Here is a 15,000-nt window from a genome sequence, read left to right as displayed (position 1 = left end):
CGCCTGGGGCTCTGATCCCGAGGTCGTTAAGAGAATCCAGACATTAATATATCAAAATATATATGGCTTATTTGAATATATATATATGTATTTATATATATATATGTATATATATATATATATGTATATATATATATATATGTATATATATATATATATATATATATCAACTTTCAAAACTATTCCCTGTCATGTTTAGCTAGCTATCTTCCCTCATTCTTCTTTCACCCATCTTTCTTATATCACTTCGAAAAATGAAGCGATGGTAAAGTACTGTAAAATTCATATTTGACAAGTTTTACATATGGTGTTGTGTTGACATGGCTACAGTGTTTATTATAATTCATCGTTGTATAGATTTGGTCCTCTCCATATATTTCTCAAGTATTTATCATTAAACCAATATATTTGTTTAATTAGAACTTCAGTATAGATCAAATAAAGGTTACGAAGAATTTCCATAATGTGAAATAGTATTTTAAAAGTACTCTTGGCCATTTTGAAAGAATAAATAAGATGGCGAAAACTTCAATAATTCATTGAAATAGGAAACGAAGAAAAGAAGCTTATGTAATTCGGGAAAATACATGACCAATTGTGATATTGACCTCTGCTGATTCCTAGCACTGACATAATCAGGCCTCAGCAACCTTGATGAAGCTAGCATGACCTTGATCAGGGCCGTATGACCTTGATGATGCCAGTATGACTTTGATGGAGCCAGCATGATCGCTATATGGCAACATGCGAGTCGAATCCTTCTCAGAGGGGATACGCAATCACGGTGGGTTTACGGGGGGGGGGGGGGGGGGGGGTTGCCAGATGTAGGAGACAAAGGAGAGAAGAGGAGAAAAAATGGCCCAATATTATATATAAAGTAAAGAGAGGGGAAAGAACCCCTTTGATAAAAGGAACGACCACGCGAATAATAATTATATCTTCCACGTTATTAGTGAATAGAGCTTCCATGCGTATAGTTAATGCAGCTATCACATCGGTAGGGAGTATAGCTTTCACACAAAGTAAATGTAACGTCCGACCAAAAGGTGAACAGAGCTTTTTCATGAATAATGAGACCAAGTAGTTATACGTCTTGCCACTGAGCGTGACCAGAAAGATATATATATATATATATATATATATATATAGATTATCATCATCTCCTCCTACGCCTATTGACGCAAAGGGCCTCGGTTAGATTTCGCCAGTCCTCTCTGTCTTGAGCTTTTAATTCAATACCTCTCCATTCATCATCTCCTACTTCGCGCTTCATAGTCCTTAGCCATGTAGGCCTGGGTCTTCCAATTCTTCTAGTGCCTTGTGGAGTGAGAGAGGGAGAGAGATAGAAATACCTGTTCTTTATTATATAGGTTAGATTATTATTATTATTATTATTATTGTTGTTGTTGTTGTTGTTGTTGTTGTTGTTATTATTTATAATGAACATGCGTCCATGTACAACAAACCAGAATCACATGAACATTCCGGCTTCCAAGGTATAGAATAAAATCTTAGGGTTTTAAAACATCACGCAATTTTAGAAAGAAAATTGTTTTTATGGTTTAAATTCTTTTGTGCTAAATATTATGGGTGATTTTGCGAATTCTAAACGGTGCAGAGATTTTATCAATTGTATTTCATATTTCTTATTTTATTGCTTATTCTTTAATGGAGTAGAAAGAAATAGACGTATTTCAAGCCTGATTTGTCTTTGAATAAAACAGAACAGTTATTTATTAATGCTTTATCTATATATATGTTTATTCTTCTTGTTATTTTTGTAAAGAACAATCTTGATTAAGATTATATCAAATAGCGTAACATGATAGTTGGGAGTTTCATTAGAACTAAGTATTCTAAATTGGTTTTTTTTTTTTTTTTTTTTTTTTTTTTTTTTTTTTTTGAAGCAGTGACATTCAATATTATTTAAGGAATTGAATAAGGAAAAAGTGCATTGCCACCTTTAGTCTGTAACAAACATCTCCTCACAGGAGATTTATGAAACATTTTTTAAACAAAAGTATGGATCTAAGTTCATCTCTCATTTTTAAATCGTCTTCATACACTACCATTACTCTTTCTTAATTTTTATGTATCATCTTTTCTGTCTTCATCTCCATATTGGATAATTCTTTCCCTCTGTATGTCTGTCTGTTTATCCAACCTCCCTCTCATCCTCTGCTGGCGAAGAAGCGGCAGGTTCATCTAATTCGAATCGATGTGAGTTTAACCTTTGACCTTCTGTCCCTACCGCTCTTCTTGCGGTAAAGGCCATCCTTTTGACACATCAATATAAACTGTTACTCCAACTAATGCACCCCACCCTACCTGGAAACGGTACTGGTTTAATCCAATCATCTGCTGTGAATAACAGTGTGAGGCACTGAACTATTAAGACTCCCCGATGGGGTGAAGACCTTGTTTTTAGTTATCTCTAGTTTTCTACCATTGGGGGAGAAATCGTGGGTCCATTTCTTATCTTTTTAAAATGTCCAGGAGGAGGTTGTTATATCGGTAGGTGGTAGAAATTCAATTCAAGTCTTTTCTTAGTATTCGAGGGGGAATTGTCAATTTATTGCCGATTTTTCAAGGGGATGGCCTGGGTAGACAAGAACTCGTGTCTTATCTTTTACTGAGATTACTAAGGAAAGTATGGATTATTATCCAGTCTTTTGGGGTTACTGGGGTCTTACGATTTATTTTAGATTTTCGTAAGAGATTACATTAAAAGCTTTTATTGAATGTCCTTAGGGTGAATTAGTGCTGTCTATAAGCATTACATAAGTTGCACGTCCATTGGGCCTCTAGCTGCAACCACTTTTTACCCTTCGGCCCATAGCTGCACCCACTTTTTACCCTTCGGCCCCTAGCTGCACCCACTTTTTACCCTTGGGCCCCTAGCTACACCCACTTTTTACCCTTCGGTCCATAGTTGCACCCACTGTTTACGCTTGGTCCCCTAGCTGTACCCACTTTTAACTCAGTCTCATAGCTGCACCCACTTTTTACCCTTTGTCCTTTAGCTGCATCCACTTTTTACCTTTAGCCCTGTAACTGCACCCCCCACCCCCACCCCCTTTAACCCTTCAGCCCTTGCTATTAGTTGCATCCACTTTTTACCTTTAGCCCTGTAACTGCACCCCCCCACCCCCACCCCCTTTAACCCTTCAGCCCTTGCTATTAGTTGCATCCACTTTTTACCTTTAGCCCTGTAACTGCACCCCCCCACCCCCCACCCCCTTTAACCCTTCAGCCCTTGCTATTAGTTGCATCCACTTTTTACCTTTAGCCCTGTAACTGCACCCCCCCACCCCCACCCCCTTTAACCCTTCAGCCCTTGCTATTAGTTGCATCCACTTTTTACCCGTAGCCCTGTAACTGCACCCCCTTTAACCATTCAGGCCTAGCTCCTAGCTGCACCCACTTTTTAGCCCTCCAGTTTACTTCCATTCCTAATTCCATTCTTCCATCCTGTTGTCCAATATCTTAACTCCGAAATTCATTGGACATCTGTTTAATTCTCTCTCAATTACAGCTGGGAATGGCCTCCCCAGTCCCAGCACCGGTCTGACAAGCCCAAATCCATAAATGTAATCTATAGCAACTTTATAAGACCAAAATGCATATTAAATTAAAGCGAGTTGAAATCTTAAACTCAGACACCTAAAATAGCTGGTAATATCAAATTTCATAAAATTGCAATTGTGAAAAAGCCATTACATTATCCGTATTAGAATATTAGAAATTATTATATCAACAATATTAGAATTTGATTTGAAGATAAACACCTTTGAGTAAATAATAATCAGAAATGGAAATTGAAATGGAAGATTTTTTTTTTTTTTTTTTTTTTTTTTTGGACAAAAATTCACTTCAGCCAAAGTCGTTATCTCTTGGTTGACAACAAGTAAAAGGTTTTCAGGACAGACAAAAAATGTAACGTTTCAAGTGAAGGAACCCCTTTGGTGGGGGGGGGGCAGTTTTTTCTTTCTTTCTTTCTAAGTTTCACTTCAGCCAAACTCGCTACCTCTTGCTTGGCAACAAGTAATAAGGTTTTGGGACAGATAAGAATGCAACTTTTTGGGTGAAGGAACCTTTTTTTCCGGGGGAAGGGAGTGTTGGCCGGCAGGGGGAGGTTCCCATGCTTAAATTTGGAACCCCAGTTATCATTACACGATGTTATGTTTCCTCTTTATCTACTAATTCTGGTGGATAGAAATACGAGGTCGTGAAGTGCATGTTTTTAAGTGCCTCTTATATTTGTATTTTACTTCTTATGGATTGATATATTGGTTTATCCAACTGGCGTCACGACGTCATAGTATTCGTTGTGGTGATGATAATGTTGTCATTATTTGCGTTGGTATATTTATGTATATATATATATATATATATATATATATTATTACTAGCTATGCTACGACCCTAGTTGCTATAAGCCCAAGGGCTCCAACAAGGAAAAATAGCCTAGTGAGGAAAGGAAATGAGTAAATAAATAAACTACCAGATAAGTACTAAACAATTAAAATATCTAGAAAAGCTGTAACAACATTGAAATAAATCTTTCATATATAAACTATGAAAACTTCAAAAAAACAAGAAGGGATATAAGATAGAATAGTGTGCCCAAGTGTACCCTCAAGCAAGGTAAAAGGCTGATTTAAATAAATCTGATATATTGAAAAATTGATTACTATATTTCATTTCAGAGTAGGGTGAAAACGTATGACCGAATGATATCATTTAAACACATTTACGCAAACATATTTGGATGCGTTTACGCATGCGTATGTAGGCGTGGGTGTTTATATATCTATAGGTGTGGGTGTGCAGGTCATTCCAATACTCGCCGGTGCTCCAGATTGTCTGTGGATCAAACAATTCACCCACATGCGAACGGAAGGTAGAAATCGATCACTAGCCTGTGATGGCTTCCAATTTAGAATTGAATTATGACACTCGGTGTTTTTGTTATTTCTTATGGCACCAACCACCCGTTGAGATACTACCTCTAGAGAGTTTTAGGGTCTTTTGACTGGCCAGACAGTACTACATCGGATCCTTCTCTCTGGTGACGGTTCATTTTACCTTTGCCTGCACACACATACACCGAATAGTCTGGCCTATTCTTTACAGATTGTCCTGTCCTCATGCGCCTGACACACTAAGATGACTAAACAATTCTTCTTTATCCAAGGGGTTAACTACTGCATTGTAACTGTTCAGTGGCCACTTTCCTCTTTGTAAGGGTAGAAGAGACTCATTATCTATGGTAAGCAGCTCTTCTAGGAGAAGGACACTCTAAAACGAAACCATTGTTCTCTAATCTTATGTAGCGCCATAGCCTCTGTACCATGGTCTTCCACTGCTTGAGGGTACACTCAGGCACACTATTCTATCTTATTTATTTTCCTCTTTTTTTTAAGTTTTTATAGTTTATACAGGAGATATTTATTTTAGTGTTGTTGCTCTTCTTAAAATGTTTTGTTTTTCCTGTTTCTGTTCCTCACTGGGCTATGTTGGAGCCCATATAGCATCCTGCTTTTCCAACTAGCTTTGTAGCTTAGCAAGTAATAATAATAATAATAATAATAATAATGATAATAATAATGGCGTCTTTTCCTTCCCTTCCTTTCTTGGTAGTGTTGTTGCCATGGGGGACTGCTTCACACTTTCATGCATCGGCTTTGCGTAGTTTTTTTTTTTTTTTTTTTTTTTTTTTTTATAATTCGTTATTATTCTTTATTTCTTAACTGAAAAGGTGTTTTAACTTTTTCATTGTATCTTGTTTTGAATATTGTTCTCGTGTCTGGTCTTCAGCTGCTGATCCTCATCGTAATTTGTTGGACAGGAACTCAAAGTATGATTGTAAGTAGGTCGAGGACGGTGGCTCCTCAACATCCGGATCTCAGTATTGATAATGTTTCTTTAAATTTGTATGACTCTTTTAAAATTTTAGGTGTGATTCTCGACAGCAAATTTACTTTTGAGAAACACATTAGGTCTGTGTCTTCTTCAATTGCACAAAAAATTGGCTTATTGAGAAAATCTTTTAAGATTTTCGGTGATCAATCTATTCTGAAGAAGTATTTTAATTCTTTCATTCTACCTTGTTTTGAGTATTGTTCTCCTGTCTGGTGTTCAGCTGCTGATTCTCATCTTTATTTGTTGGACAGAAACTAACGGTCTATTAAATTTCTTCTTCCTGATCTAGATATTAATCTGTGGCACCGTCGTTCAATTAGTTCATTATGCATGTTGCATAAGATTTTTTCATAAATCTGACCATCCTTTACATTCAGATCTTCCCGGACAGCTCCATCCCGTTCGTAATACTAGACAGGCAGTTCATTCTAATAGTCAGACCTTCTCCATCATGAGGCTCAATACTACACAATATTCTAGAAGTTTTATTCCAGTTGTGACCAAGTTATGGAATGATCTTCCTAATCGGGTAGTTGAATTGATTGTACTTCAAAAGATCAAACTTTCAGCAAATATTTTTATGTTAAACAGGCTGACATAAGTCTTTTCATAGTTTATATATGAAATATCTGTTGTAATGTTGCTAATGTTTTTAAAATATTTTATTTTGATTGTTCATTACTTTTTACATCGTTAATTATTTCCTTATTTCCTTTCCTCATTGGGCTATTTTTTCCTGTTGGAGCCCTTGGGCTTATAGCATCTTGCTTTTTCAACTAGGGTTGTAGCTTAGCTAGTAATAATAATAATAATAATAATAATAATAATAATAATAATAATAATAATAATAATAATAATAACTTTATTATCCTTTATATCACAGCTCCGTTATTCTTTATTTTGATAATTCGTTATCATAATAGATTTCGTAACTTCGTTATTTTTTTATTTTGATAATTTGTTATCCTTCATTTTTCGTAACTCCGTTATCATTCTTTGTTTTGATTATTCGTTAGCATTCTTTATTTCGTATTATTTGTTATTTTTTATTGTGATAATTTGTTATCCTTTATTTCGTATCTCCGTTATCATTTATTTTGTTAATCCGTTGTCATTATTATAGTAGTTCCCGTTATCATTTTGATTATTCGTTATCATTTTTTATTTCGTGACTTCGTTAACATTCCTTAAAGTTTTCCAGGAATGGAAAATCGGCTTCGTGCAGATATACATTAGTTTTCCGTTGGAGAAAAAATATGTATAAGTTATACACACGCAACTTTGTTTTGAATATTATGTAAACATTATCGAATTGCATGCGATTTCTCAGTCATGCTTAGAAAAATAGAATGTAAACAATGAATATTCTTATATAAGAACGTTTTATTGTTTAAAAAATGGATAATTTTTTGGTTGAAATGGATTAGATAAAATGAATATTTTATTCCAGTGAGAAATTTGAAACGCGGATAAAGATGTTGGAACTCTACAGATTTTATGATGAATTGTAGAGATGAGTGATGAAATTATAGCTAAATTCTAAAGATTCAAATGACGATTTATAAGGCGTTACAAGGATTTTGGATGTCTCAGAGACTTTTTAGTCCATCCTCGGAGACTCCATTTGCTCTTGGGTAGAGCTATTTAGTTTAAACATTTAAAGACTTTTATGATCTTGTTTAATTTATTCTTGAGAGAGAGAGAGAGAGAGAGAGAGAGAGAGAGAGAGAGAGAGAGAGTGTTACAAGGAGTTTGGATGTCTCAAAGACTTTTTAGTCCATCCGGGGAGACTCCATTTGCTCTTGGGAAGAGCCATTTGATTTAGAGAGTTTTTATGATCTTGTCTAAATTTTTATTTAACTCGTTTATCGTGTTACTGTTTACTACATCCGCTGGAAGTCTGTTCCATGTATTTTTTTTTATTTTGTATGTAAGAAAAAAATACCACAATGAGTGGTGTTTTATCTTTTCAATTCCAGTTCATATCCTTTACCTCTGGACTGATTCGTGTTAAGCGTGAATAGATTGTTGTAATCTACATTTGCTATTCCTTTAAGAATTTTGAATGTCTCTATTAATTGTCCCCTTATTCGTCGATTTCGTAGATCAAAGAAGTTCAAAACGTTTCATTCTCCGTCTATATCCAAATTACCTTAGTGATGGAACTAGTTTGGTGGCCTTAGAGAGAGAGAGAATTTCAATGATACAATGCGTAAGGTAGATAGATAAAAGAGAGAGGTTCAAATGATAAAAAAGGACAAGAGGGAGAGAAATATTTAAATAATACAAAAGACTAGTGAGAAAAGGAAGAGAGAGAGAGAGAGAGAGAGAGAGAGAGAGAGAGAGAGGAGAGAGAGAGAGAGAGAGAGAGAGAGAGAGAGAGAGAGAGAGAGCGGGGTTCAAATGATGTAAAAGGACAAGAGTAAGATTCACATGATACGAAAGAGAGAGAGAGAGAGAGAGAGAGAGAGAGAGAGAGAGAGAAGAGACGTTGGTGTAGAGGAGAAGGAGGAGGGTCAAGCAAGAAACTAGCCTTGCGTGTGGAGGTCTCTTATTACAGACTGAAGTATGAATAATCCCTTCCGTTCGTCTAAACACGAGATGCAGCTTATGGTTTTCCCGATGTTTTCTTTTGCCTTCATCTTTTAATTTCACAAACACGCAGTCGGGGGCTCCTTGTTCATGGCCTAATTCTTCTTCTTCTTCTTCTTCTTCTTCTTCTTCTTCTTTTGGTTCCTGGAGGTCTCTTAATCATGCATTGATTTGTGTGGTCTTAATGATCTGTTTCATTGATTATTTGATATAGTTTCTGCAATGCTACCTGTGGCTCAGTGAGATTGTGGATTGTTGCAAATGTAGGTATTCAATTAAGTTTTTTTTAAATCCAAAAATCAGGTTTCAAATATTTTTTATCCAGAAATCAGGTTTTAAATGGGTTTTTTTTATCCAGAAATCAGGTATTAAATGTTTTAATCCAGAAATCAGGTTTCAAATGTTTTTAAATCCAGAAATCTGGTTTCAATTTTTTTTTAACCCAGAAATCAGATTTCAAATTTTTTTTTTATTCAGAAATCAGGTTTTGAATGTTTTTTGTCCAGAAACCAGTTTTTAAATGTTTTAATCCAGAAATCAGGTTTCAAATGTTTTTAAATCCAGAAATCTGGTTCCATATTTTTTTTAAATCCAGATATCAGGTTTCAAATTTTTTTAATCCAGAAATCAGGTTTCAATTTTTTTTTTAATCCAGAAATCAGGTTTTAGATGTTTTTTTTTCTATAAATCAGGTTTCAAATTAGAAATGTAATTCTTAAATTATAAACGTTTCCATTTTAGGTCTGGAGTTTTGATCTCCCGCATCAACATTTTGATCTGAAGCATCACAGATTTGACCTCTAGTATCAGTGTTATGACCTCCAGCGTCAGTGTTTTGACCTTTAGCGTCACAGATTTTTTACCTTCAGCGTCACAGATTTGACCTCCAGTGTCAGTGTTTTGACATTTAGCGTCACAGATTTAACCTCCAGCGTCGGAGTTTTAACTTTGTGTCACAGATTTGATCTCTAGCATCAATGTTTTGACCTTCAGCGTAATAGATTTGCCTTCCAGCGTTGGGGTTTGACCTTCAAGGTCACAGATTCGACATTGACCGTCACAGATTTGACCTTCAACGTGAAACAGCGTCATAGATTTGCCTTCCAGCGTTGGGGTTTGACCTTCAAGGTCACAGATTTGACAATGAACGTCACAGATTTGACCTTCAACGTCACAGTTCAAAGTTTTAACGTCTTAGGTTTGACCTCAGTGTCACAGATTTGACCTCCAAAATCACAGATTTGATCTCCAGCGTCAGTTTTTTTACATGGAATTCTGAAATCCTATAATACGCATCAATATGGATTCGGGATTATTAAATCCAGAATCAAGTAAATATGATAAATTTTTAAGTCTGGAATCCTTAAACATTCCTTTATGGTATATCTAGAATTCAGAAATCCAGTATCCTTCGTTCATAGTGGATTATAAATTTTGATATTCAGAGTCTGGAATTTGGAACTTTGAAATCCAGAGTCTGTGTATGTGTATGTTTTATAAACAGAATACTAATAAACAACACGCCTGCCCCCCCCCCCCCCTTTCTATTCTGGGCTGGTCGACCCCCCCCCCCACCCCACCCCACCCCACCCCACCTGTATCGTGTGTACTCTTGCCCCTGAAAGATATTGATTCTCATCTTTTGCAGTACCTCTCCATGCCATCTATATAGCAATAATTTGCTCTAGGTCTCCATCCCCTTCGCAACACTTCTAAATGCTAGGTAACGTTTGGATGTTGAGAATGTATTATATATAAGATTACGTTATTGGGAGCAATATACATTTTTTTTTTATGTAGAAAGCTGTTTTTTTTTTCTCTCTCTAGGGAGGGCTTTGGTGTAAAATAAAGTCTGAGACAAGAGAATTATAAACTACAATGGCTGTGAAGCAACTTAATTGATGGAATGTTACGAAAAATTTAACAAGGAATGTCTAAATAATGCGCTCACTCACGCAAACAACAACAACAACACATCATCAACAACAACAACCAATACAGTCGTTTCTAGCCCAGTCTAGGATAAAGGCCTCAGACTTGTCAATTCCCGTCTGGGCTTTGGGCGGTTTTCATCACCACGCTGGCTAGTGCAGATTGGTGAAGGTGTGAGATTTTCGTTTGATCGGTCACAGCAAACCAACCTATTATCGGTGGCTCTGACTAATACAGCTTTGCTGATTATGGCGATACGCAAACTCTTTCACCACATTAAGGTATCCCAACTCAGAAAAGGATTATATATATAATTTTTATGTATATATATGTATATATATATACATATATATATATATATATATATATATATGTATATATATATATATATATGTGTATATATATATATATATGTGTGTGTGTGTGTATATATATATATATATATATATATATATGTATATATATATATATATGTATATATATATATATATATATATATATATATATATATATATATATATATATATATGTCTGTACACACATTTTGCTTTCTTCTGAAGTCATATTTATTTAGGAACACAGGGTATCGGTGAAAACATATTACTTAAATAAACAGACACACAATATTTATTGTAAATTCAAAGTCACGATATTCATTAACCTAAAGACTTCACCGTTTATAGTTTGCAGAATGTCCCTCGTTGAGTTGGGGATCCGTTTGAAACTCTCCCTTCCAACACGAATTAACCTCTAATCATCCACACAACGTTTGACCTTTTGACCTTTCTTATCTAATTTCTCCGGGACATGACTTATTTTACTTCCTTTAGAAGCGGCTCCCTTTATACCGCCATGATGAGGACTAATAAGTCAGGGATAATACCCCCAAAATGCCCTGATCTATCGTAGGATTAAGGAATCCTTTCCGGAGTTTCTTGCGGGATTCCGCGCGGGTCTTCGGCAGGAGCCATTTTCAGATTTTTTTAGTTTTTATCTCTTCCACGGAGATCATTTCTTTCTTCGACTTGAGGCTCATCTGTTTCAGATTTGATGGGATTTCATCACTTTTTGGTTTCAGGATTATTTGCTATTTGGTTTTAAAATGATGATTGGATGGACCGATTCTCCATCTACAAACAAAACACACCAACCTTTAAATCTTGTTATAAATTCAGGTGTTTTCTTTTCGGAAATCTTGGAGAGAAAATATTTGAAAATAACAGGGGGTTTTAGGAATAGGCCAAATGCGTGTTTTAACTGTTTAAGTATTTATAGGCTTAATTTTTTCAATATGTTTTCCTTTAATTTACTGCTTGTTAAATTGTCGGTTATAATTCTATAAAAACCTATTCTGATTCTTGATTAATTGGATGCCAGAATTTGGCCAAACTTCAATTAATTCTAATAAAAAATAACTTGGAAAATTTTTATCACGAACGGGGGAAGAAATTCTAGTCTTAAAGAAAATATTTCTTTAGTGTCAGAAGTCGGGACTTATTTTAGATATTTTCATATTGGTAGAGGTTAAGGAAACACAAAGAGATTAGACGTTGTAAATTTTTTTTAGTAATTATATTTCTTTATCACATGAATTCGTCTTGATTTCATCATTATGTAATTTAGTGTTTTGGTACTTTTCGTTTTGATTTCATCATTATGTAATTTAGTGTTTTGGTACTTTTCGTTTTGATTTCATCATTATGTAATTTAGTGTTTTGGTACTTTTCGTTTTGATTTCATCATTATGTAATTTAGCGTTTTGGTACTTTTAGAATCTATTTAGTGCTATAATCTTGCTTTGACACTACCTTTAATTCCCGTTTATGGTATTAGTAAATACTTGGAATTATTTTCATAGCCAATGTTTTTATCTATATAATATGGTGATGAAAATTATTTTTAAGAGATTTCCGGAAAACAGCGCAATGCCTCGATTAAACACATTCCTTTGTAAAGACATCTGGTCATTTCTTTCAGTTCAAAAGATATCATAACTACTTGAGAACGTGCCGTTTCCTAAAGGCAATTGGCAAACGTTTTTAAAAGGTATCCATTCACTTACGCACGTCCCGTTTTCAACAGACAATTAAAGAACGTTTCCACTTCTAAATATAAACAAACATTTACATAAGAACGTTCGGTTTTCTATCAACTGCCAAACGTTTTTTCTCCCCACAGACATTTTGAAGGTTTAGTTTTCAACAGACAACTGACGAACGTTTTCTTTCTTACATGCGTTACGAACGTTTTGTTTCTTACAGCCAACTGGCAAAAGTTTGTTTCCTAACGCTACGAACGTTTCCTTTCTAACAGACATCTGGCAAAAGTTTGTTTCCTTACGGTACGAATGTTTCATTTCCAACAGATAATTGGCAAAAGTTTGTTTCCTAACGCTACGAACTTTTCCTTTCTAACAGACAATTGGCAAAAGTTTGTTTCCTAACGCTACGAACGTTTCATTTCTAACAGACAATTGGCAAAAGTTTGTTTCCTTACGGTACGAACGTTTCATTTCTAACAGACAATTGGCAAAAATTTGTTTCCTTACGGTACGAACGTTTCATTTCTAACAGACAATTGGCAAAAGTTTGTTTCCTTACGGTACGAACGTTTCATTTCTAACAGACAATTGGCAAAAGTTTGTTTCCTTACGGTACGAATGTTTCATTTCCAACAGATAATTGGCAAAAGTTTGTTTCCTTACGGTACGAACGTTTCATTTCTAACAGACAATTGGCAAAAATTTGTTTCCTAACGCTACGAACGTTTCCTTTCTTACAGACAGCTGACAAAATTTTATTCCCTCTCATGCTTTACGAACGTTTTGTTAACAACCAGCAACTAACGAACGTTTTTCTCTTTCTCTCTCTTTCAGACGTTCCCGTATTTCTTCGCGATTGATGGAGAAGTACGAGAAACTGAGTAAAATCGGCGAGGGCTCCTATGGGGTGGTGTACAAGTGCCGGAACCGGGAGACGGGTCAACTGGTGGCCATCAAGAAATTCGTCGAATCCGAGGATGACCCTCTCATCAAGAAGATCGCCCTTAGGGAGATACGCATGCTGAAGGTTGGTCTCTCTCTCTCTCTCTCTCTCTCTCTCTCTCTCTCTCTCTCTCTCTCTCTCTCTCTGTCTCTATCTCTCTCTCTCTCTCCAAGAAGATCGCCCTAGGGGAGATACGCATGCTGAAGGTTGGTCTCTCTCTCTCTCTCTCCTCTCTCTCTCTCTCTCTCTCTCTCTCCTCTCTCTCTCTCTCTCTCTCTCTCTCTCTCTCTCTCCAAGATCACCCTTGGGGAGATACGCATGCTGAAGGTTGCTCTCTCTCTCTCTCTCTCTCTCTCTCTCTCTCTCTCTCCTCTCTCTCTCTCTTCTCTCTCTCTCTCACATAATGTCTTTATTTACGAAGTAAGAACCCTCTCTATTTTTATCAAATCTGTCACATTACTAGTTTTTAATATATTACGTATTATATTTCCTAAATATTACAATACTCCAAGGTCGACGTAATTGATGTAGAAAACTAATAAGAATGTTAATGACTAATCTCGGGATTATTTTAAAAGTTCGCTCGTGACCTCATTGCGTGTCACGGTAGGTCAGACATCAATGCTCAGTTAGACAATGAACATGTTTTTGTCACGTAAACCAGATTGATATATTTCGTGACGAAACTGAAAGCTTCGTTAAATGTGGGCTGTGTGTTAGTTATAAAAAAGCACTAGTAGTAACAACACTACCACCACCACCACCACCAAGAACATCAACAACAACAACAACAACAACAACAACTCGTTAAATGTGGGCTGTGTGTGTTATTTATAAAACAACAACAACAACAACAACAACAATAACAACAACAACAACAATAAATGGTAATAAATAATGATAATGATAGACATATTAAATACCTCTATAAAAATTTGAATTGTGCAATTTATCTAAGCGAGCAAGCAAACTGTTGTGGCATGTGTAGAAGCAGGAAGTAAATATGTTAAAAATAATCACATTTATAACTACATATAAACCAGAGCGATTATTTGTGTTCTTAATTTATATCTTGAAGTTAACTGAAGCTGCCTCCAATTCAATGGGCTTCTCTTTTACAAACAAGAGTCCGCGCTAACATAAAGCTGGATTTATCTAATTCAACAGAAATGCTTGCACACACAACCATTCATCTCATAACAGACTTCCTCTGATATGTTGTAGTACCCATCCTAATCACTTCAAGATGAAATACCTTTTATTTATTGCTTAAAATAATCTAATAATTTGCAATGAGGACCTCCCGTGCGCTAGCGCCGGGCCATATGGCTTAATTTTTGGTGGCTGATGTGGTAACGTCCCTGACTGGTGGAGGCCAGACTGGGGTGCAAGTCCCGCTCAAACTCTTTAGTTTCTTTGGTCGCTGCAACCCAACCATCCTTGTAAGCTAAGGATGGCGGATTTGGGGGAGCCTACAGGTCTATCTGCTGAGTCATCAGGAGCCATTGCCTGGCCCTCCTTGGTCCTAGCTTATAGTTAATGAGAATAAAAATCATTTGAATAGATA

General features: G+C 35.8%; 1 protein-coding gene across 6 annotated transcripts in view; it reads left to right on the top strand.

Moving 5' to 3' along the window:
* Window positions 1-15,000, top strand: part of LOC137630892 (cyclin-dependent kinase-like 4) — a 253,073-nt gene that overhangs the window by 220,378 nt on the left and 17,695 nt on the right. For all 6 annotated transcript variants that reach the window (XM_068362423.1, XM_068362422.1, XM_068362427.1 and 3 more), the window contains one exon: window positions 13,325-13,517. In XM_068362423.1, coding sequence (XP_068218524.1) covers window positions 13,325-13,517 — 193 coding nt within the window. The remainder of the gene's footprint in view (window positions 1-13,324; window positions 13,518-15,000) is intronic.

This window comes from Palaemon carinicauda, chromosome 39, assembly GCF_036898095.1.
Source record: "Palaemon carinicauda isolate YSFRI2023 chromosome 39, ASM3689809v2, whole genome shotgun sequence".
Classification (NCBI taxonomy): domain Eukaryota; kingdom Metazoa; phylum Arthropoda; class Malacostraca; order Decapoda; family Palaemonidae; genus Palaemon; species Palaemon carinicauda.
The sequence above is the reverse complement of the archived record's forward strand: the minus strand, read 5'-3'. Positions and strand labels throughout refer to the sequence as shown.